Raw genomic sequence first — 25,751 nt, forward strand, 5'->3', positions numbered from 1 at the left:
TGGTGAGAAAGAATCAGTAGTGTCGTTTTGACTTTTTTTTTGCTAGACAAACAATTCTTAAACTAGAATTAATCTAGTATGATGAATCTAATGAATCTATTATCACATGGGAGCGTTTGATGGTGCGAGTCCAGGAAGAATTTTAGCTAGGTAGATGGGTGCCCCACGTGTCATTGTCATACCATATAGGTTCATACGTATATAGAGGTTGGCGTCCAAGCCGTCAACAAGTAGTCCGGCCGGTATATTACTTTGGAGGGGACCCGGACTGGTAGAACTACTAACATTGCAAGCAAACGTATCGGATCCGGTCCCGTCTTAATTTGTTGCTTAATTACGTCGTGGATACTGTACCTGCCTTTCATACTATCTTTGCAAGGTAAATAAATACGCAACGACGGGCAGAGCTAGCGGATACTATCTGCAAATCAAGCCTAGCTAGTAAGCGTCGCACGGGCACTCCATGGCGCCTTCAAGAACAAGCCAACGAGAGAAGCCATGCGTGCCTCAGAATCCGACGCTGTTGATGGATCTCGTGCTCGAGATCGTCGCGCGCTCCAACTACCGCACCCTTGTCCGTTGCGCCGCCACCTGCAGACTTCTCCGGCGTAAGATCCTCAAGCTGCTCCGCCGTGAGATCCTCTGCCTGCCTCTCGACCGCCGCCTTACCCAGGTGGCTCCGCGCATCCTGGCCTATCTCTGCAACGATGCCAAGAAACCCCTCGCCCTAATCCACCCGTCTACCGGCCCTACCTTATCCTTCTGTCACAAACAACTTCCGCGATTCTTGTCACGCAAGACCGTGACCCTTCTTGACAAATACAAGCCCGTGTCATCTCGTGGCGGCCTCGTCCTCCTCCACCGCATCAAAATGAAAAACCGGCCTGAGGCCGAACGTTGCTTCGATATGTGCGTGTATGACCCTATGAGCGGCGTCCAGAAGTTCTTCCCTGACCCGATGGAGAGCAAGAGCAATCAATACTCCGACCCCAAGTACGTTGTGCTCACAGCTGCTGAGGCTGGTCATAGTGCATAGTATCATATACTAGTATCATCCATATGATACTTGTCTATGATATTATCTTTATAGTGGGTGGTATTATAGAGTAGTATCATAAACTTCTAAATTTATTGTTTTGTAGAATCCCAATGTAAATCTATGTACATGATCTATTTGATATGTACTTTTCTCGTAACGTGCGCTATGATACAGTATCCATCTATGTTACTCCCTCCTTCACAGTTTATAAGGCACGCGCGTACCCCTAGGTCGCAAATTTAACCTATATAATTTAAATTATATAATACAAAAATTATATTATTAGAAAATAGAACATCTGAACTTTCTAATGATATAATTTTTATAACATACAACTAATGGTAACTTGATCAAATTTGCGACCTAGGGGTACGCGCATGCCTTATAAACTGTGAGAGAGGGAGTACTCTAAACTTATCTCTCCTCCTTAATTACATGCCACGTCATCATTTTTGTGGGTCTAGTATGCATGATACTACCTATGATACTAGCACTATGACCAGCCTGATGGCATCAGCAGCTCCTTTCTGCTGCTTCTCTTTGGTGTACACTCCAACCGATGCTACGTAAGTAGCGTCTCATTATGTGGTACACGGGAGTATGTATGGAATGTGAGCGACCGGGACTTCCCGTGGGGGTCTCTCAAAAAGCACGGCAACCCCGCTATCCTCGACGGTGGTGTCCTCCACTGGCTACCGTGTCGTGGCGAGAAAATAGTAAGCTTCGATTTGGGCACACGGAAGCCAGGATCGCTCGACCTCCCGCCCACCAACTGCGACGTTAACCACGATGGTAACAATCTCTACTTGGCAACGTCATCGGACAGGAAACTTCTCAAACTGTTCGCCATTCAAGGGTTCGTCATGTTTGTGTGGCGACAGCTTCCTGTCTCAGCGGAAGCTGCTGGTGGTTGGTCGCTAGAGACTGTGATTGACATGGAGGAGAATCTACGCTCGCTGGACCCTCGTATCACAGATGGTCCAAATAAACGTATTGAGTTTGAGGGCAACGGGAAGACCACGGGTGAGGTTGTGTTCTTGGTGGAGGTACAAACACACGGTTATACTGATTTTCATAGTGAAGCCATCATCGTCTTTGACTTGGAGACCAAGAAGATGCATAGGCAGAAGCATGGATTATCATTGTTGGAGATCGACCTGGAGTCTCGGCTACAAACTCTGTGAAAAATAAATCTAAAAAAGGATATGACACCAACGAATTCTACCAACTCAGACGATGCATGTCTATGTGCTACTATTCAAACTCCTTTTTTCATTTCCTAAGTCATGTGCATTTTTCTTTAATATTTACCTAGGTATTATGTACGTTTCATGCGAATTTTATGTATCCAGAATTTATTTGTCAAGCATTATTATTTGAAATTGATAGACGGACAATATAGACTTGTCCATAAGTTTGCTTGTTCCTCGCCGCAGAGTTTTAATTGTGTTAGACTATGCATTGTAGGCTATATGTATTGTATATAAACTCCTGTACCTATACTTGTATGATATATAAAAGCATAACAGCCGAACCCTATTGGGTATCGAGCACTGTTCCCCAAACCCTAGTTTTGTCTAACATGGTATCAGACGACGCGTTCGATCCGCGCCGCCCCACTTCCGCCTCCTTTGCTGCCGCCGCGTCGGCCTCTCCTGCTGCGCCGCCGCCCTCGTCCCTTGCGACGGCGTCGCCCTTCATGGCGTCCGCGCCCCTGGCTTGGGCCTACCCTGCCGCTCGATCCCCTGCTGCTTCCGCGGCCGCCAACCCTGCACCTGTGCCATCTGCAGGTCAAACCCCGGGGGAGGTGCCGTCTTCCTCAACTGCGGCCAATGGCCGGCCTCCGCCCTACGACAGCTCTCCTGCTCAGGAGCCCTATCGCGGCGGGCCGTATCCAGCGCCCTACGTCGCGCCCCGCCCCGCGCCCTACGTCACGCCCGCGGCAGCGCCCTACGTCGCGCCTCCTGCAACGCCCTACGCTGCAGCTTCGGCAGCATCATATGGCACGTATCCTGGCGTTCTCTACGAGGCACCCTATGGTGCGACGCCTTCTCGTCCGACAGCGTCCCATGGTGTGATCTCGCCGGCAAACTATGACTATCATCAACTGCAACAGTACCGTGGCCCGCCTCCTAGCGAGGTTCCGATGCCGTATGGTGCTCCTCCACCTTATGAAGCAGTGCCGGCCGCACCACCTGCTGATCAAGGACCGTTCCACTTTGCCCATCTGGTGACGATGAAACTCTCTGCGGACAATTACTTGCTGTGGCGTGCTCAGGTGTTACCTTTGATGCGTAGTCATTATTTGGAAGGATATGTTGATGGTACGCTGCTGTGTCCGCCGGCCATGGTTCCGATGCTTTCGGCCTCCGGTGGTGAGACTATGGTGCCCAATCCGGCTCACCGACGATGGGTTGCTCAAGACCAAGCAATTTTGGGTGCTATTCGGTCTTCGCTCCCCCCTCTGTGGCCGGCATGGTCATCTTTGCCGCTACATCGCGGGATGCTTGGGCCACCATCGAGTCTAGCTTCTCCTCGCAGTCCCTGGCGCGTTCTTCTGCTATTCGTACTCAGCTAGGCGAGATAAAGAAGCATGACCTCTCTGTCGCGGCCTTCTTCAACAAGGTTAAAGCATTGGCTGACACGCTCTCTTCCATTGGACAGCCGCTCCGCGCTGAGGAGTTTCAGACATTCATTGTCAATGGCCTTGATGAGGACTATGACTCTCTGGTGGAAAATATCAGCGGGCGAGAAACACCACTTCCTGCCCGTGATCTCTATGCTCGTCTTCTGAACACAGAGCAGCGTCTCTCTACTCGTCGATCCGTGGGATCTTACTCTGATGGCTCCTCGGCCAATGCGGCTCATCGTGGTGGTCCTCGTGGCTCTAAACCCGCACCGCCACCACCGTCCAACCAACAAGCCCGCCCGTCCGCCCCTGCTCCTCCAATAACTGGGCGCAAGCGGCTCTCTTGTCAAGCCTGTGGTGGTGGGGTTGAGTGTCAGCTTTGTGGTCTAGAAGGTCATTTGGCGTCTGGCTGCCACCGCCACTTCAAGCGCGATTTTCTTGGCATTGGCAACAATGAGAAAGGCAACGAGAAACAGGCTGCTCTAGCGTCGCAGGACTCGGGGTATACTCCCTCTTATTCAGTTGATCCCGCCTGGTATATGGACACAGGCGCCACCGACCATCTGACAAGCCAACTTGATAAGCTTGCCTCACATCAGCCATATTCTGGTCAGGATCAGGTTCGCACCGCCAATGGGTCAGGTATGCACATCTCGCATGTTGGACAGGCATCTCTTCTTTCACACACCTCTAAAAGTCTTCGTCTCCTTGATATTCTACGTGTTCCATCTGTTACCCGTAGTTTGCTCTCCGTTCCTAAATTTACTCGCGACAATAATGTGTTTTGTGAGTTTCACCCTTTTCATTTTTTTGTTAAGGATCGGGCAACGCGGGACGTTCTTCTTAGAGGGCGAGTTCGTCATGGTCTATATGCTCTTGATGTGCCATCCACCTCTCAAGCTTTCAGTGGTGTCCGAGTTTCTTCATCTCAATGGCACTCTCGTTTGGGTCACCCGGCCACGCCTATTGTGCGCCAAGTGCTCCATCGTTATGAGCTGCCCGTAGAATCGAGTAATAAGGAGTTTCTAGTGTGTGATGCCCGTCGACAAGGCAAGAGTCATCGATTACCTTTTCCTCGTTTCGAGTCGTGTTGTCAAAGCTCCTCTTGAACTTGTGTTTTCCGATGTATGGGGGCCTGCCCAAACTTCGTTAGTGGTCACAACTATTATGTCGGTTTCATTGATGCTTTTAGTCGCTTTACTCGGCTTTACTTGATTAAGCGCAAATCTGATGTGTTTCATGTCTTCATGCAATTTCAAGCACATGTTGAGCGTTTGCTGAATCACAAAATTATTCATGTTCAATCTGATTGGGGTGGTGAATATCGGAATCTTAGTACCTTCTTTCAGAAACTTGGAATATCACAGCATGTGTCTTGTCCTCACACACATCAGCAAAACGGTGCTGATGAACGCAAGCACCGTCACATTGTTGAAACTGGGCTTACTTTGCTTGTTCATGCCTCTGTACCCTTTCGGTTCTGGAGTGATGCCTTTGTCACCGCGTGCTTTCTTATAAACAGGCTTCCAACGCGACTCCTTCATATGAAGACTCCACTAGAAATTCTACTCCATGAAACTCCTGATTACTCTTTCTTCAAAGTTTTTGGTTGTGCATGTTGGCCTCACCTTCGTCCGTAGAATCACCATAAACTTGAATATCGATCCAAAAAGTGTGTGTTTCTTGGGTATAGTCCACTCCACAAGGGGTATAAGTGTCTCCATATTACGTCTAATCGTGTTTATATATCTCGTGATGTCGTGTTTGATGAGACTGTTTTCCCATTCTCCACACTACCACCGCCTCTTGACACCACTACTACTTCCTTACACTCCTTTCCTGTTTTGCCTGCTCAATTTGTGGATGCTGCATATTCTCCTGCATTGTTGCCTAACCATGGTGCAGGGACTGGACGAGGTGCTCGCCTTGAGCTTCTTGATGACTTGCCGGAGCCAGGAGTTCCGGACATGGCTCCGCTCACCTCGCCTACTGCTGCTGATCCGCTCGCCGTCGACGCGGCCGTGCATGTCCCATGCACGTCGATCTGAGGTGCCGGCCTCGCCTGGCGTAGACGCGCGCGTGCCCCTGGCGCCCAGCGTGTCGCCCGCTCCATGCACTGCCTCGCATGGGCCGTCTTCGCCTGGCTCGTCCACTCCAGGCCCAGCGCCCGTCGCTCCAACTGAAGCTACGCCGCCGCCTGTACCTGCTTCGCCCGTGGCTGCTTCGCCCATGGTCTCGCCCGTGGCTGTGTCACCGTCCGCCACACCACCTGGCATAGCTTCTCCTGTGTCGCAGGCTCCTCAGACACCTGTACCAGCTCTGTTGCGTCCTCATACTCGCAGTAAGAGTGGAATCTTTCGTCCCAAACAACGCACCGATGGTACTGTGGCCTGGCTTGCGGCGTGTGTTACTCATCTCCAGGCTGATCCGACTGCTGAACCGCGACACTTCCAGGCTGCTTTGGATATTCCTCACTGGCGTGCAGCCATGGAACAGGAGATTCAGGCACTCAAGAAGAATGATACATGGCGTTTAGTGCCACCACCAGCTGGTGTCAATATCATTGACTCAAAATGGGTGTTCAAGGTCAAAAAGCATGCTGATGGTTCGATTGAAAGGTACAAGGCGCACTTGGTTGCTAAAGGCTTCAAACAACGTTATGGTCTTGATTATGAAGATACGTTCAGTCCGGTTGTGAAGCCCACTACTATTAGCCTTCTCTTGTCATTGGTTGTTACTAGAGGTTGGTCGCTTCGTCAGATGGATGTTCAGAATGCTTTCCTTCATGGCGTTCTGGAAGAGGAGGTATATATGCGTCAGCCACCAGGTTTCGTTGATCCTACTCAGCCACATCATCTATGTCGTCTTGTCAAAGCACTCTATGGTCTGAAGCAGGCTCCTCGTGCATGGCATGCTAGACTTGGTGCTGCTCTTCGTGCGCATGGTTTTGCGCCCTCTACTGCCGACACATCTCTGTTTATCCTTCAGCGACCTCAGGTGACCATGTATATTCTGGTCTATGTTGATGATATCATTCTTGTCAGTTCTTCAGTTGTTGCTGCTGATAGGCTGGTTCTTAGTTTGGGTGCTGACTTTGCTGTCAAGGATCTTGGAAAACTGCATTATTTCCTTGGACTTGAGGTTGCTCATTCTGACAGTGGTTTAACTCTCACTCAGCAGAAGTATTCTCAGGATCTCTTGCGCCGTGCAGGTATGCTACAGTGCAAGTCTACTCCTACTCCTATGTCTGCTACAGACAAACTGTCAGCTTTTGATGGAGATCTTCTTTCTTCTGATGATGCCACTGAGTACCGCAGTGTTGTTGGTGGTCTACAGTGTATTTGCTTATTACTCGACCAGACATCTCTTTTGCTGTCAATCGAGTGTGCCAGTATCTTCATGCGCCACGTGATCCTCATTGGTCAGCTGTTAAAAGAATTCTGCGCTATGTCTGTCACACTGCTTCGTATGGTCTGCATCTACAACCAGCGCCTTCTGGCTTGCTCTCTGCCTTTTCTGATGCAGATTGGGCTGGTTGTCCTGATGATCGCCGATCCACGGGGGGGACATGCAATGTTCTTTGGTTCTAACTTGATAGCATGGCAAGCTCGTAAACAAGCTACAGTGTCTCGGAGTAGTACTGAAGCTGAGTACAAAGCAATTGCCAATGCTACAGCTGAGATCATCTGGATCCAGTCTCTACTTAGAGAGTTGAAGATCTCTCAAGCCCAGCCGCCGGTCCTTTGGTGTGATAACATTGGTGCTACATATCTTTCAGCAAACCCAGTGTTTCATGCTCGGACAAAACATATTGAAGTGGATTATCACTTTGTAAGGGAACGTGTTGCAAAGAAGCTTCTTCAGATTAAGTTCATTCCTTCCAAGGATCAGCTGGCTGACATTTTTACTAAGCCCTTGCCCTTACCTCCTTTTGAGGGATGTCGGCGCAATCTTAACCTCTTGAGTGTTTCAGGACATAGTTAAGATTGAGGGAGTGTGTTAGACTATGTATTGTAGGCTATACGTATTGTATACAAACTCCTGTACCTATACCTGTATGATATATAAAAGCATAACAGCTGAACCCTATTGGGTATCGAGCACTGTTCCCCAAACCCTAGTTTTGTCTAACAAATTGGGATCAAGTTGCATTTCTGAGGGATCTGGTGAGCTTTCCTGATCAAGCAAATGAGTTTTACAACTATCAACGATATGTTCCAACATGTTGGTTGGTACAACATCATCTAGCTCGCCACGCACACTCTTTCCTAGATTGGCTTAGCTTAGCTTTTTAAAGAAGTCTATATTTCTAGCTCGCCACACACTTTTCCTAGATTCGCTTGGCTTAGCTTTAAAAAAAGGGTGTGCTGAGAACTAACTTCGTTTTCCGTTAGATGATGTCATAAAATGTCAGTTGCAATTCATGTTGCAACTCATGACTACCACGAATCACGATGCAAATCAAACGGTATAAAACTTGATTGGGCACGAAGTTAGTTCTCAGCTAGCTAAAAACTAGCAAATCCTTTTTAGAAAAGTTTATATTTCGGAGCAGAGGTAGTAGTACCTTATTTCTCTCCCAAACAATTTTAGGGCTTTTTTATTCATAGGAATTGTATAGGATTTAGAACCTATGAGAATTTTTCCTACACTAGTTGTTTGATTCATAGGAATATATACTATAGGAACTAATCCAATAGAAATCTTGTAGTGAAAATCCTATAGGAATAAAACATTACGTCATATCTCATGGAAAATTTTCTTTGGCACAATCAAATACAACTCATCTTCCTATAGAATTCAACTAGCCATGATATCTCAATCCTATGTTTTTCCTATTCCTATGATTTTCCTATCCTATGAATCAAAGGAGCCCCATGATCGCCGCCGACTCTGAAACCAAGATCCAATTTGTAGATTGGATCATTTCGGTTGTCATAGGTGAGCTCACCACGTTTGCATAGTCTGTCTCCAAAATAATCGTATGTTGTAGTCCCTCGAAACAAGCAATGAACTCCAGTCTCCTCCACCATCGTATGATGTGGGCATTACCATTCGGATAACTTGTATTGAGCTACCTCTTACAGCCCAACCAGGGGCCCATGAAGATCATCCATTGGCCAAGGTGGACCGCCAGGTCGGTTCCGAAGAAATATACTTGGTGAAAAAGGCAAAAAGATGAAGAACGAGGAAAGTTTAGACATAGAACTCTTTGTAACCTAGTCGTACCCGGACAGACCTCTCGAAACCTGGCTCACAATATAAGGACCAGGAGAGGGTCTGCCGAGGGATACACAATCAACTTAACCATAACCGCCGTAAGTCTAGAGCTAGGTCATAGGAAATCTTAGCTTCTTGACAAGTTCATAGTCGAAGCCTTCGGCTACCCCATTGTAACCCGATATTCTCGATAATCAAGATCAGACAAGCAGGAAATAAGGGTTTTACCTCATCGAGGGCCCCGAACCTGGGTAAATCTCTCTCCCCGTTTGTTTGGTATCCGATATCTCGTTTCAGCCTCCAGGATTCCGTCAACCCTAAGCCCCAAAAGGTGGGCATTGCCGAGGAGTATCCTCGAAAATTGGCGCCATCTGTGGGAACCATGTCGGTACAAGGCACGTCATCGGCAGCTCCGGTCACATCAGCAGCGTTTGTGTTGACTTCACCAAAACCTTCAAGTCCAAGAAACTCGGTTCGTTGTGGTTCCTTCGAGTACACACCACGCGTTGAGGCCTCGCGTCCTATCTCTTCGGAGTTACGCGGCAATATGAATACAACCTTCAGAGGGGTCCACTTCATCATCGATTCCAAAGGATTTCTTCGACTTCCCAGTTCAAACACGTCAAGCCTAAGGACTTCGGCTCCAGAAACCATTGTTCCACTGAAAGCTTCAGTAGGCTTACCCAGAAACAGCAGTGAAAGCAGAAGTCGCTTTGGTAGCAGAGAGGAGCAACGGAAGAGGCGAAGGGATCTACGCCGTGAAGAAGAAGAACGAGCCGCAAGTCGCCTTCGACAGTGCGAGAAAGGATACTACAATGCGCAATCCAGCAAGAACCGCCTCCGTACACCTTATTTATCGGCTACGGAACAGCTTGACGCGCCATTTTATTTGTACTCTTATATCGACCCGAATGATAGCGTCGAGAAGGCCACTCATTTACTCAAAGATTGTTGGCAGTTCCTCGACATTCAGAAGTTCTGTGACGAGTTAAGATTCAAATCAGAGGCAAAAGCTCGTTTGGCAGAAAAAAGAGCAGTAGCTTACAGCTACCCGCAGCAGTATACACCGGGCGAAAATATTTACATACCAACCGAAGTTTATCCTATGTCTCGAGGTTAAGTGAACATGATTCATAAGACCAGCTTTTCGAAGAGAGAGGCCAAGAAGTTTTCACGAGAAATAAAATTTGCAGAGGTAGCTATGGCAGCGGTACCCGATTACATCGATTGGTCCGATCAGAGCATCCTGTTTAGCAGAGCAGACCACCCGACAGCCGTTCCTAGGCCCGGTCATGCTGCCCTACTCCTTGAAGTACAGATTGGAGGATATAACAGAGTAGGACTGAGTGGCACCCTGGGACTTGGGCGGCGGGGCAGGCTTGTCTGCCATGGCAACTTGGCGCGCAGCATTGCGTGTGTCCTTGCCATCATTACCAAGGCCAAGAAAACTCTTCTGAAAGCGGCGATGGCATTTGGAGGCCCAGTGACCATCAAGGCCACATAACTGGCACACGCGGCGGCCCCCACTCCCAGGCAGGGTCGTCGGGATGGACGAGGGCTGCGGCGACGGGGCCGTGGCACCGCCCTTGGCTGGCGCGGGCGACGAAGGGCCCTTGTAGGCAGCGTGGGCAGAGGCGGAGGAACCACGGCTGCGGTTGGCACGGCGCGCCTCGACGCGCTGTTCGGTGAGAAGAAGACGGAGTAGACCTCATGCGCCATAAGTGGAGAAGTCTGCGCCCGCTCGTTGATGATCTCAACCAAACCATCATACTCCTCATCAAGGCCATTGACGATGAAGGAGTTGAACTCAGAGTCGGTAAGCGGGAGGCCGATGGACGCCAGTGTGTCGGCAAGTCCCTTAACCTTGTTGTAAAACTCCGTGGCCGTAGAGTCGAGCTTCTCGCACTCGCCCAGCTCACGGCGAAGGGAGCTGGCGCGAGCCTGGGACTGAGAGGCAAACGAGCGCTCGAGAATCGTCCAAGCCTCCTTGGCCGTCTTGGCAAAGACGATGAGGCCGGTGACGGACGGCGAGAGCGACCCCTGGATGGAGGAGAGGATCGCTTGGTCTTGACCCGTCCATACGCGATGCGCCGGGTTATAGACCGGCCCATTGACGCTGTCCACAAGCGCCGGAGGACAGGGGAGAGAGCCGTCGACATAGCCGAGGAGGTAGTGACTGCCAAGAAGCGGCAGAACTTGCGCACGCCAGAAGATGTAATTATCCGGGGTGAGCTTCACGGTGATGTGGCTGCCAAAGTGAAACGGCGCGAGCGGCGACCCCGTGTGAAAAACTGCCGGAGGCGTATACGCCATGGGGGCAGCCGATGCAGGTGGAGGGACCGTCGCCATCACGGGAGTAGTCCCGGAGGAGGGCGCGGAGGCCACCGTCGGGGCGTACGGCGCGAGGGCCGACGCGGAGAGACCCGCCAGCCAGGCTGCCGCCATCTCCTCGGTCGTGAGAGGCTGAGGCGGGGCAGCAGGAGAGGCAGCGGGCGAGGGCGCGGGCGACGTGGAAGTCGTCAGCGCAAGCCCCGGCAACGAAGAGGCCGAGGACTGGGTGGAGGGCGCGGGCGACGTGGAGGTCGTCAGCGCAAGTCCCGGCGACGAAGAGGCCGAGTGTTGGTTGGAGAAGAAGGAGCCGATGCTCATCGTGCCGATCGGGGGGGCAATGGCCGCATGGTCGATCGGGCGAGAGAGGAGAGCCGCAAGCGACGCGGGAAGGTGGCCGGCGGTGGAAGACCCGGAGAGGGAGGCGCTCGTCATGGCGGCGGCTCGGCGGGTGACGGCGGCTAGGGTTCGGGCGGCGCGAGCGGCGGCTAGGGTTTGGGCGGAAGCGTGGAACGTACCAAGTCTGATACCATGTGATACAACGTAATTGTGGGGAACCGGCTCAACCCTCCAAGGGGTGGCCTATCACATATATATATGGGTGTGTCATACAAGAGTACATAGGTACAATATACAGAAGCTATACATAGTCTAACATTGACCAACAACATCGTCTGCTGATCTTAACCAATCTCATCCACATTCAGCAGCAGATCAACATCGGCCCTCGGCGTGGTGGATCGAGGGTTGGGAAGGCTAAGAACAAGGACCAACATCGGCTTTCCGGTGCTATGTTGCCTGACTCCAACTACTTCGTTGACAACACAACACATATTGCCAAGGATTTTTTGTGACGGTAAGGGAGTACGACACCTACTTAGTGGGCAAGAAAGACCGCACCGGATTGTGGGGCTTCTCATCAGCTTATAAGTACACGGCTGCTTTGTGGTGTCTTCTGCACGGAGATTCTCCAGATGAACAAGACGACTATATGCGCATGTAGGAGTCCACATGTTTTGACAGTGTCTGCAGGTTTTGTCAGGCTGTAGTGGGAGTTTTTGGCCATACTATTTGAGAGAACCAAATGCAGAAAATATGGCCCGGATCTTGGCACAAAATGCAGCAAGAAAATTTCTTGGGATGCTCTGCATCGATTGCATGCATTTTGGTTGGAGAATTACCCATTTATTTGGCAAGGATTGGTTAGCACCATTTGTCATATGCTTGGCCATTGACTCATAGGCCATAGCTAACGGACGGAGAAGGTCCCTCAGCTAGCCGGAAAAACACCAGAGAGCGGTGCACAACGTTAATATCATTATGAGTCTCTACCGAGCATGGTCTACGTTTGTGAATATAATTCTTGATCCTGCTATAGAGAAGATATTTTATTTTTCCCGATGCCCGGAGGCATGTTAGAAGGATGTCGAGCGAATAGTGCTCCAATAACATTTGGCCATCGTTCAGTATCTTGATCTTACATGGTCGGGGTCTCAGATGTGAGGCTTGAGTAAGTGTTATGTGATCATACACAACATGACCATTGAGAGTAAGGGAAAAGAACTAGTGGTTGGTGGCAAACAATTTGATCATCAGGGACCTCTTGTCCATCTTGATCAGATGTCTGGCTGAGTTTGATAATTTTCGCAGGTTCATACTTAATATCAGAATGATCTAATTTAGCATTTGTGGGAGAGAAGAGGAACACCGCCTGAATATTGAACAAGTTCGATTGCAAAAAAAATCAATTGTTGTATTAAAAAATTAATTTGTATGAATGGATTATTGTGTGAAACTATTTAGGTGTTTGAACATTCTAATATTTTTTTAATTATTATTCAAAACTATGCAAAATTTTACAATTTGGCAGCAGCGAAAAATCATTATTTTGAGGGGCCAGCCATACTACATAACAAAATATATTTTTGCGAAACATACTACATCATACACAATGAATATTTTTTGCGAATTATTATGCACGTGTATATACAATGAATTGAGCCATCTCCAACAACTAACACATTTCAGACACCAAAACTGTCCAAAATCGGTTTGTTTGGGGTGGGCCGGTGGGCCGTGAAGAGGCTGGCGCCCCATGTCTATTTGCATGTGGCATCGTCCCCGACAGCGGCCCGCAAATGCAGAGCAAACTATCCACGGTGTTGCCTAATAGTGGCTTAATGGCGGCCGATGCTGCTAACCAAAGCTTAATGGCGGCACCACCGTTTGCCGCTCGCTCCCTCCCGCTCGCGCACGCCGTTTCCCATCGCGTTCTCCCACTCGGCCACACATTTTCCGCCCAAACCACCGTGCCTATAAATCTTGGTCGTCTGAAACTCGGCCAGGCCACACAGCGATAGCCATGACTCGCTCCCCCCACCCCCACTCACACACACACAGTGACACAGACCATTTGTGACGAGATTAGCGAGGTCGGGTAGGAGAGGTACCATCCCAGCCCCACGACGAGCAGCGAGGAGGACATGGAGAACTGGGACGGTGAGGGCGACATACGCGCACCAACCACTGCAGAGCAGGGTGTCCTCCTCGAGTCCTTGCATAGCCCGTGTCATCGAACTTTGGACACCTACGACGAGGCCATCGACGATAGCATCGTTGAAGTGTCTCGCCAAATGGCGGAATTGGAGGAGCGCAACCGCCAGTTCATAGTGGCAGAGCACCACGCCTGGGCGACGAGGAAGATATCGTCGAGCGGGCGAGTGGGCGACAGCAGAGGCCACTCGCCAGCAAACCACCCTCCACCCGTGCTGGAGGTAGAAGAGGTGACCCGCAGGCAGGCTGCCTTTGTCATTGTGCATGTGGTGTCGCAGCTAGCAGCTTCGAGAGGATGCAGCGACGACGCGGTAGGCGACAAGGGACACCGAAATCTTGGCGTCTACCGACACATAAACGGCCGCTCACGAGGCGGCGCAGCTGTAGGCGGAGTAGCGCGCGGGAGGCCATGAGCTACACCCGGGCCATGAGGAGACAAGCCTCCCATGAGAGGATGCGTCGGGCCAACAAGTTCATCCACATGTGGCATCCAAGGGTGGCGACGAGGGCCAAGGAAGCTCTGCCAGCGATGCCGGAGGCGTGGCGAATGGCGAGCGAGAATCAAGGTAGCAAGGGCCATGGCGAGCGTCAAGGTAGCAAGGGCCAAGCCTGCTACGCTGATGTTGAAAAGGCTCCAATGCAGTTTAGTTTATTCTAATTATACTCAAAATATAAGGCGTCTAAGGATTAGTCAAAAGTCAACGTTTTTTAAGTTTGACCAAGTTTATACACAAAAATATAAACATTTACACTACTGAATCAACATGAATAGATTCACCATAAAATATATTTTATTAATATGTTCATTCGATATTGTAGATGTAAATATATTTTTCTAAATATTTGGTCAAAGTTAGTAAAGTTTGACTTTTGACCAGTCCTTAGACGCCTTATATTTTGGGACGGAGGGAGTACTTGGGATGTAATGTAAATGTGTAGCCCAAAAAAAATAAAAAAGGCTATTGGTTCACTGGCCACCGAAGAGTCGCGTGACACATCCACATTGCTTAGGGCATCTCTAACAGAGCCCGTAAAAATGCAAACCGTGGCCTGAACTCGCGTTTACGGGTCGAAAATAAGCCGGCGCAGATCAGAACCGTAAACTAAAATTGTAAAAAAACATTCCAAAATATGCTATTGGACCCACATATTAGTCTTTTTTTTCTTTTTTCCCTTCCTTCTTCTTCCTGCACCCGCGCGCCCAGCCGCTGCACCCGCGCCGCCCCGCCGCGTGGTCGTGCCCCGGCCGTGCGCCGCCCTCCGCCACTGTCGTGCCCCGCGTGCGCCGCCTCGCCGTCACGCGCCGGCCGTGCGCCGGCCGTGTGTGCGTCGCCCGCCTGCGGCCGGCCGTGCGCCGCCCCAACGCTGCGGCCCCACGCCGGCCGCCGCCGGACCCGCGCCGCCCGGCCCGTTGCCCCGGCGTCGGCCTCGCGCCGGCCCCGCACCGCCCGCCGCCGCCACGCCGGACCCGCGCCGCCCTGGCCGGATTTTGCCGGATTTTGGTCCTATTCCGGAACTCCTCCGACGGAACCGCACTGTTTGGAGCTGAAGATTCAACCCGCCAAAACGTCACTAGGAATTCAGTTTAGCTTCGGTTCGACTTTTCGACCCCTACAAATACAGGCCGACCGAGCGAACCGAACGAAAACCGAAAAAATATTTCTTAGACTGTTTGCAGGGCACCGTTGAGCCTCGCTTTTCGGTCCCTACATTGCAATGTCTGTTTGCAGGGCACTGTTTTGGGCTCGCTCGGTCCCTGCTGACAGCAACGGACGGCCGTCTTTGGAGAATGGAGATGGTCTTATGTGACTTCAATATTTTATGAAGTTGAAAATACCCATTTTAATTTCTAACAAATTCTTTTGACAAAAAATCATTGTCATCTAGGATTGTGTCCGATTAAATATGATAGCAATATCAGTACATATATTGACTCTGCACATATAAAGCTCCGGCAACTTGTTCCAAGTTTCCAACTGGCCTATTTCCGTGTGAGGAATAAAGGCAGCTGCCCTGGCTAGGAAATGATTTCAGAGTAAAAGCAAACACATGACTTGACAATATGAAAACGGGGACATCTAAGACAGAACAGCTTTAGGAAAATTTGTAATTCGAACCATCACAAACCCCGAGATGCAGATGAAGCGCTGCAAATCGCCGCTCAGTTTACAATACAGGTACACCGAAAAACCGCCTCAGAACCACCAATTCATGTGTAGTAAAAATCATAAGCCGAGATACGACTAACCTAACCAACAGACGAGTGGATACGAGATCCAGATTATTCCAAAACAAACAGCTATGACATTGGTGGCGTCCATCCTCCTGGAGATTAATAGGGGAGAGCTGCTATATGGACAGGGCTCACTTGGCCTTGGCGAGCTCGGCACGGATCTGCTTGGCAGCCATAACCATGTTGGTGAGTGCAGGCTTGACCTCGGCGTACTTGCGGGTCTTGAGACCGCAGTCAGGGTTCACCCAGAGGATGTTCGTGTCGAGGACCGCAAGCATCTTGTTGACACGGTCGGCAATCTCCTCCTGGGACGGAATCCTGGGAGAGTGGATGTCATAGACACCAGGGCCAATGCCTGCACCGTAAACCACACCCTCACGGAAGACGGAGAGAAGCTTCTCGTCGGACCGTGAGTTCTCAATAGTGATCACATCAGCATCCATGTTGATGATGGAATGGATGATGTCGTTGAAGTTGGAGTAGCACATGTGGGTGTGGATCTGTCAAAGAGAATTCCTTAGTGGCAATGCAATAATACAGAGGAAAGATAGATTCCTGCCAAGCCTCGACCATACAGGTCAAGCAGATTTACCTGCGTGGTGTCCTGAACACCGCAGTTGGTGATCCTGAAGGAGTGCACAGCCCAATCCAAGTAGAACTCATGCTCCGACTTACGGAGTGGCAGACCCTCTCTCAAAGCAGCCTCGTCAATTTGGATGACCTGGAAGGGAACCATTTAGAAAAGAAAAAAAAATCTGCATATACTCATGTTTTACATGGGACCTGTTGATTAAACGGGAAACAAATACAAAAGTGCCAACCTGAATGCCACCAGCCTCAAGATCCTCGACCTCCTTCTTGATTGCAAGAGCAATCTGGTAGCAAGTCTCAAACCTGAGAAAATACATGTGAGCATCTAAACGGAAGTGCTGAATGGGCATCCTGTACATTTTACATACTCCCTCCGTCCCTAAAAAAGCTTGCTCAACTTTATCTAGCTAAGGAGGTATATAGACATATTTTAGTTATAGATACATCCGTATCTAGAAAAGTTGAGCAGTTTTTTTTAGGACATAGGGAGTACAAATTTTAGGGATGCTACTAACCTGGGCTGATCATTTCTGACAAAAGACCAGTTAAGGATTGTGACAGGACCAGTCAACATTCCCTTCATTGGGCGAGCTGTCATGCTCTGTGCAACCTGGGACCAGTACACTGTCATGGGCTTGGGGCGGCTCACATCACCGTAGATAATTGGTGGCTTGACACACCTTGATCCATAAGATTGCACCCAGCCATTGGCAGTGAATGCAAACCCAGAGAGCTGCTCGCCAAAGTACTCAACCATGTCGTTTCTCTGAAATACATATCAGCTTAGTTAAATGGAGAATCAAATAGCATAAAACATATACTCCCTCCGGTTCAAATTAATTGCCTCAAAATGGATGTATCTACACACTAAAACATGTCTAGATACATCAACTTTTGAGCTATTATGCTTCACAAAATAAAATTATCATTCTCTCAAACAGAACGCAATATCAGTTAACACTGAAATACCAATGATACAAGGATGCTAACCTCAGGCTCTCCGTGCACAAGCACATCAATGTCAAGCTCTTCTTGGATCTTAACAACCTTGCTAATTTCCTCCTTGATGGCTTTGGTGTACTCCTCCTCAGAGATCCTGAAACATGATTCTATTTTATGAGCAACATATACAGAATATAGTTTTTTTTTTTTTGCGAATATATACAGAATATAGTTAATGAAGTGTCATTACGAACTGCTACTCACTTCTTTGCCTTGTACTCACGGCGGACTCTCCTGAGCTCCACGGTCTGTGGGAATGAACCAATTGTAGTTGTGGGAAGGATTGGAAGGTTGAGCTTCTTCTGCTGTGCATCCAACCTAGCACTAACGGTGGTAGCACGGCGATGATCAGAGGTCTTCACAGCACTAGCCTGTAAGAAATATATTGTTAAGAAAAGGTACATGATATGTCAGCATGTTGGTGAATGCAGTTTTGAAGCCAAAATTACTTACAGCCTTTTGGACCTCCTCATTTGTCACCCGCGGTGATGACCTTCTTGAGGACAGAGCAGCAGCATTTGCTGCAAAGTAAGCCTGCAGAAGATATTGTGCAGAAGTTAGAGTCATTGTTTAAAAGATATTCAAAAAAATACCAGGCTCTGGTAGAGAGGATTGCTAATGAAGGGTCTAGAAGTTCATGATACCTCGTCCTTTTGCCCAGCCAATGCCTTGGCAAGGGCATTCACCTCAACCACCTTTTGGGCAGCAAATGCGAGCCATGACTTAATCTCATCATCAAGCTTGGTCTCGTTTACAAGGTCCACAGCAGTGTGCATGAGTGAGCAGGAAGTCGATACCACAAGCTTGTCTGCAGAAATGCCACTATTAGAAACTGAAGGGTGTAGCTGTAAGCTCATAATAAGAGGTGCAGAACAGAGCATGCTTACCCTTGCCAACAATAGCCTCGAGAGACTGTAGAGTACCAAGAGATGCTACAAGATCATCGGCCCAAATGTTACGTCCATCTACAACACCAGCAAAGAGGTACTTTCCAGCAGGGAAACCACTCTTGACAAGATCAAGTGTCTTGGTTCCACGGACAAGGTCAAAACCATAGGCAGTCACGCTGCTCAATGATGTAAGAGTCCTGGAGCAGCAAAATGAGTTAAGAATCTTATCCCTACAAAAGTATATAAAGGAATGGATGGTATAAAATTGATAAACTGGCACGGAAACCAAGCGTACTTGTACGATTCTGCAGGAACATCAGCGAAGTATGTCTCAACAAGCACATTCAATCCAGAAAGCGCTGACTCGAGTTCTGCGTAAGCTGCACAAAATGCGGCCAATTGGTGCGATTCAAGGTCCTTGACAAGAGTAGGCTCATCAAACTGAATCCATGAAGCCCCAGCTGCCTTCAGCTCAGCAATAACCTCCCTACAAACAACGCCACATATATTAGCAACAGAAGATTTAGGGGCAACAGTAGCAATTAACCCATTTTTATACTTACTTGTAGACAGGAAGGATGCTGCTAAGAAGGGAAAGAGGAGAGAATGACTTCTCTACACCCTTGGCAGGCTTTGAGAGCAACAAGTATGAGACTGGTCCAACAAGTACTGGCACGGTATCAACGCCAAGCTGCATGAGAAGCAAGTACACACAATATAAGGCATACAATAAAACACACAAACAGCCTTCCAAAAGAAACACAGAGTCCATCTCGGAGTGAAAATCACAAAACTAAGAAATTACTGCCAAACTCAGTAATCCAAAATGCAATATTACAAATATAAACTATCATTTTCGAAGTTACTTGGTTTTCATATACAACAAATTTGATCAGATGAGTAACAATGTTTCAAAATATCAAGTTAACTTGCTCCTTTTCTAGTTCAAAACTATTAAGCAAATCCAGTTATCACCAATATAACTCGTCAACTTGATATTTGATTACAAACAGGACATGCTAAACTGATCACAAAATCAGGTTGTGATAGCAACTCTTATGGTATCCAAGAATAAACAGGTAGATAGCTAAATCAAAGAGGGTACAAATAATAATTTAAGAAAAGAGGCACAGTCAGCTAACATATGATTCAGTATCATACCGCCTTTGCCTCCTTGTATTCATTGATAGCCTTGTGGGAAGAGTAGGCAAACTTGGTGTCAGGGCCCAATTCAGGGACGATAAAGTGGCTGCAAAAGTATCAAAGTCTAGTTAGTAAAAATAAAAGCATATACAAAGTAAATCGAGTGAGAATAACCTGAAATAGAAACCTGCAGACTTACTAGTTGGTGTCAAACCACTTGGTCATTTCCATAGCAGGGACGGTGGCGTTACCCCTAGCCATCGAGAAGTAGGTGCTCAAAGTGATCTCCCCTCCGGTCCATGAGTAACGGTCTGGGACAGCGCCGAGCATGGCGGTGGTGTCAAGCACCTGGTCGTAGTGCGAGAAGGTGTTGCTGGGGATGTACTTGATCCCGGCATCAGCCATCTGCTTCCAGATGCTGGCCCTGAGGTCGGTGGAAACCTTCTGCAAATCCTCCGCGGTGCTCTTGCCATCCCAGAAAGACTCCAGGGCGAACTTGAGCTCCCTCTTGGGGCCCATGCGCGGGTATCCAACAATGTGGGACGCCATCTTTCTGTAGAGAATGGTAAATAGTCACAATCAGTATGATTCACTGCAACAATTATTCGCTCAGATAACTACCAACATCCTATTACTGGTAAAACTAAACAATCAAACATTTCAATGCCTTCATTATTATACCATCAATAAAAATAGACATGGTATTGCACCATTCGATTTGCTGATGTCTAAAAAGGACCAAAAGTACAAAACTGGACTAAATCTACAGGTTGGCAGGTTAGGTGTACCAAGAGCAACCACTAACATGAAGGGCCCAGGGGTGGGTGCATACAGCCTAACAACGATAGGTGAGAGGCAGAGACAGTGTCCCTCTCACACCAGCAGAGGGCCGGTGGACCTTGGACAGATAAATGAGCGACAGTCGACAAATCTAGCATAACACATATTCCAAATTTTCCAAACAGAGACGGGAACAATATCTAAATGACACTTAGTAGCGCAATTTTGAGATCTTTTAACTATATACACCACCATGCATTTAATAACAAAATTTAACAAAACTGAATAGAACGATAAACCTCGGAGCCAGATCCAGAACCCTGGCCACCCAAATACAGAGCACACGCGCACATATATAATTAATACTGAATAAAAACTTGGCAATGAAAAGCGCCAGATCTCCCGATCTTAAACCACGCAGATGACTTCCGCGCGCCCATTTCTCTAAACGGGACCGGATCTAGGCGCTTGATCGATCCAGATCGGACCGCCGAAACATCCGGGAAGGGAGAGCAGTCCATACAGCCCGTCCCCCAACGAACCCACCCGCGCGAAGAACCAGCTCCCAGCGCCGCCTACTCGCGACGCGAAACCGCGATCGCCGCCGGCGCCGGAGGCGGGCGGGCAGGCGATCGATCCTACTACACAAGTACCGACACAGATCATTCAACACCGATCCTGGGTTGGACGGATCTAGGCGAGGAGGGGGTAGAGCCGGGGCTCGCTCGCGCGCGCGTGCGTGCTGGCTGACGGTGCACGGGGGAGGAGCGCTTACCCTGGGTGCTCGGCGGCGGAGGGGACGGCGGCGAGCGACGGGGAGGAGATGGAGGAGGAGGAGGAAGAAGGTCGAGGTGGAGGGGTTTAGGGGTGAGCTTATTTATAAACCGCGGGGTCTGATTGGGTTGGTGCCTCTGCGTGCGGTTGGTGAGATCTGAATGCCTGTGCTGTGCTGAGATCTCGTGGTGCAAGCTTTTTAACAACTTTCCTTTTTTTTCCTGTATGTATATACCTACCGTAAATGTTGAAATTTGCAATTGGTGGATGTTCATAATCTTGTCACGTGGAGCGAACGATCAGCTGGACAAAGTTGGAGGTTAACCTGGGATGGCAATTGCCACCCTTTTTCAGATGAAATCAAAATATCTAACCTTCGTCGAAAAGTCAACTTAAATTAAGTTGTTCTTTAAAATATTTTGGATATGAGCCTTTTTTTTCTCAAAGCACGGTTGAACTCCATGGCATCTTCATTCAGGGTGTTATGGTTCGCATCCCCGTGCAGTTTAGCCTCCACGCCCACTCGGAGGGCATTGAGCAAAAAGAGGCTCAAATGTATCGAACGGACATTGTTGACCTTTACCAATATCCTAGAGATTGTCTTCACAATGTTGGGTGTTCCATCTCAAAGGTTGCCATCGGCATAGGGATGCACGGCCCGTTAGACCTAGTTGCACGGTGGAAGAAACGTAACACAAGATGGAAAAACAAAACGGTGAAAAGAGAAGACGGCGTCAATGGAACCCTCCACTCCTCGCGGTGCTAACCGACGCTTGACAAGTATTATGAACCCCTCCCTCCCTAGCTTAAAGAAATTGTCCATGCCGTAGCTTGAAGGCCACAACCAATCAGCGATCGCAGTGGTGGAGGAGGCGAAATGGAAGAAGCTAAGGGGGCGCAATAAAATTGCACCAAGGAAGAGTGGAGAAGGCAATGAGGATGGTGGAGATTAAGCCAGTAGCAAAAGAGATGTGTCAAATAAATAAGATAGTGAGAGAGTAGTTGGAGGCAAAAAAAAACATGTTTGACGGACATGGCGAGACGATTGAGAGTTTGAGACCTAGTTCCAACACCCTCCATATTATACAGCCATTGGTGTAGTATGAATTTTATAAAAAACTATCATACATATCTATTGTTTGACGGACATGGCGAGACGATTGAGCGACGGGGAGGAGGAGGAGGAGGAAGAAGGTCGAGGTGGAGGGGTTTAGGGGTGAGCTTATTTATAAACCGCGGGGTCTGATTGGGTTGGTGCATCTGCGGTTGGTGAGATCTGAATGCCCGTGCTGAGATCTCGTGGTGCAAGCTTTTTAACAACTTTCTTTTTTTCCGTATATACTGTATATCCTGCCGTAAATGTTGAAAATTCTAATTGGTGGATGTTCATAATCTGGTCATATGGAGCGAACGGCTCATCCGGACAAAGTTGGAGGTTAACTTGGGTCGAGAAGTCAACATAAATTAAGCCGTTCTTTGAAATATTTTGGATGTGAGCATTTTTTTTCTCAAAGCCCGGTTGAACTCCATGGCATCTTCATTCAAGGTGTGCATCCCATGCAGGTCAGCCTCCACGCCCAATCGGTAGGGCGTTGAGCAAAAAGATCATGTTCGAGAATACTCTCCAGGACAATTCATTTCATGTTGAAGTTTTTGTCGGAGCAAATTTATCATTTTCACGCCCTCGAGGCTCAAATGTATCGAACGGACATTGTTGACCTTTACCAATGTCATAGAGATTGTCTTCACAATGTTGGGTGTTCCATCTCAAAGGTTGCAATCTGCATAGGGATGGATGGACAGTTAGACCTAGTTGCACGGTGGAAAAGACATAACAGAAGATGGAAAAAAATGGTGAAAAGACAAGACGGCGTCAATGGAATCCACCACTCCTCACGGTGCTAATTGAGCTTCACAAGAAATATGGGCCCCTCCCTCCCTAGCTTAAAGAAATTGTCCCAAGGTTGTCCATGTCGTAGCTTGAAGGGCATGACCAATCAGATGTTGTGATCACGGTGGTGGAGGAGGCAAAGTGGAAGATGGAAGAAGCTCAGGGGGGGCAATAAAATTGCACCAAGGAAGAGGGGAGAAGGCAAAAAAAAATAAGGTAGTGAGAGAGTAGTTGGAGGCAAAAAAAAAACATGTTCGAAGGAGACGGCGAGACGATTGAGAGTTTGAGACCTAGTTCCAACACCCTCCATATTATAATACCATATGGTGTAGTATGAGTTTTATGAAAAACTCTCATACATATCTATTTAATATTATTTTTATATTTAATTCACCCCAGATGAAATCACAACAAATGTGATAACAATAATGCGCTCTATTGTGTGATTATCTTGTAGTGCCAGTAAAAGTAGATGTTAATGCTAAATGGAAAATCCATGTAAATTGGGCTCGTTAATTACAGCAACCACACATCATCACGCATGACACGCTTTCAACCACTTTTCACAATGCTTGTCTGGACTGATTGTCAAATGGACCTACCTAGAGTGTGTATGACGACTGACATATAGCTCCTTTTTTGAAAAAATGAAAATGGCATTTTAAAGTTTTGAAAAAATCTGAAAAGGAAAATATAGACGTAGACTATGTTGAGTTCTATCAACGTGCAAATTTTGAACATCAGATACCATATATACGAGGCACGTAAAAATAACAAAATCTAACAGATTTTGAGGTTTTAAAAGTATGCAGCCTCAATTTTTAAATTTTGCATACCCTCGGTTATAAGGTATTTTGAGTTGAAATTTTCCATGTTGGTAGAACACAACATTGTTAACATCTATATTTATTTTTAGAATTTTCTGAATCTTTAAAATGTTAAGTTTTCAAAAAATGAGTAGCATGTAACTTGGGCTACAATTGTGGTTTCCGAACGTACCTACTCCCTACTAGTAGTTTAAAATTACTTTTATTTTAGAGATCAAAAATAGGCTCAATGATGTCCAATGCTCTCCATCATGTGAGCATTTTATTGGTTTTTCTTAAATTAATTCTAGCACAATATGCACCCACTATCATCCTGCGTTAGCTGAGATTTGCATACCTTCGGGGGCTTACAAAATGTTTCGCTCCTCGCGCCGCCTCCTCTAGGCGACCGAGGGGGCGAAGCCCTAGCCCCCCCCCCCCCTCCATCTCTCTTCTTCCCCGGCTTCCTCGCCCCTAGAGACGCCGCCGAGCTTTGCTAGCGACACCTGTGAAAGGGGCGGCGGGGATCTGAGCTCTCGTATCCCCCCTCCTCCCCCAATGGCCAGATGGAGGATGTTCGTGCTGGAATAGCTAGTCGAGCTTGGGAACTGAGGCAGCGACCTCTTGAGGAATGGCGATGTTGATCGAGCGGCCGGTGGGCATTGCGGTTGCTGCGGACCGGCGCCATGGTCCGTGCTGATGGCAGGGCGACTGAGGATGTGGGTTGTGCGAGGGACGGGTGCCTCTGCTCGCGCCTGATCCCAAAAGTCAGATCTCCACCCTCTATTTAGCTTCTCCCTCCCCTATTCTAGGGGGAACTTGTCCATTGGCCGACGGTATGGTGCCCTTCGATCCAGGGCAAGAGGATAGGGGCCCTCTTTCAGCAATGGAGGAGGGAGGATGCTTGTTCTCTGTCCCTGCAAGTTGTTCACTTGGTGCGGCCCTCAATGTCGATTTGATGATCTGTTGTTGCAGCAGCTTTGTCTTGGCGTTCTAGTGTTTCGTTTCTATTCTTGTTTGGTTGAGTTGGGTTGTGTTGTAAACTGTTCACGCACCCTTGTATCCTTGGTTGTCGGGCTTTGTTAATTTAATGCATGGCATTTTGCATTATGTTTAAGAAGATTTGCATACCTTCTAAAGTTTGAAAAATAGTGATACACCATTGGTTGCACGATAAGATAGTGCATCCAGGCCGGCCTAATTGTGTTGCCACCGAAAGAAGATACTTTTTAGAAAGCTTGCCTCTCTTTCACGGGCATGAATGATGAAGCATGGCAACAAACTACTTACGTAGGGGTATGGACACTTGAACAGTAGGGAATTGACGATACTAAAACATGAGGTATGGACTTTTTAGTCCCAACAGTGCTTACCATTTCAAACATGTCCAAGAGGCAATAGTAGTACTGAAGCAGCGAGTTGATACTAGTAGAACAGTACAGTACTATCATCTAAAAAAGAACAGTACAGTACTTTAACAGATCTACTCCTATTTAACAGTAATTTTGAGCTAGAAACATCGCTCCACAATTTTTTAAGAAAAAACTGTGTAGCTGTGGAATTAAATAAAAAGGACGTAAAAGGACACACATACTATATCATGAGCGTGTTGAGCACCACGTATTGAATTATCGACACTAGGTTGGTGAGATAGTGGCAGCTTACTTGCACTGCTTTATTACACGAAAGACATTATTAATGCCGGAAACCACAATTGTAGCCTAAACTACATGTACTTTTTTCTCGAAACGATCAAAAACAACATGTGAAGTTTATAAAACGGGAAATTAAATATAGATGTAGACATGTAAAATTTCAAAATCTAACATGTATATGAGCGAAGAGTGCAAAATTTTAATACTCCCATCGATC

General features: G+C 48.0%; 1 protein-coding gene across 1 annotated transcript; it reads right to left on the minus strand.

Moving 5' to 3' along the window:
• Positions 1-15,848: 15,848 nt before the first annotated feature.
• On the minus strand, positions 15,849-21,314 carry LOC124654851 (5-methyltetrahydropteroyltriglutamate--homocysteine methyltransferase 1-like). Its single transcript, XM_047193834.1, has 14 exons — positions 21,184-21,314; positions 19,828-20,181; positions 19,647-19,734; positions 19,049-19,176; positions 18,781-18,972; positions 18,483-18,682; positions 18,240-18,403; positions 18,049-18,129; positions 17,800-17,966; positions 17,584-17,689; positions 17,109-17,359; positions 16,824-16,896; positions 16,595-16,723; positions 15,849-16,502 (listed from the first exon to the last, which is right to left on the minus strand). The coding sequence occupies exons 2-14, from the start codon at positions 20,175-20,177 to the stop codon at positions 16,134-16,136; spliced, it is 2,298 nt and encodes a 765-aa protein (XP_047049790.1). The 5' UTR covers positions 20,178-20,181; positions 21,184-21,314; the 3' UTR covers positions 15,849-16,133.
• Positions 21,315-25,751: the final 4,437 nt, after the last annotated feature.

The sequence above is a fragment of the Lolium rigidum genome, chromosome 5 (assembly GCF_022539505.1).
Source record: "Lolium rigidum isolate FL_2022 chromosome 5, APGP_CSIRO_Lrig_0.1, whole genome shotgun sequence".
Lineage (NCBI taxonomy): Eukaryota > Viridiplantae > Streptophyta > Magnoliopsida > Poales > Poaceae > Lolium > Lolium rigidum.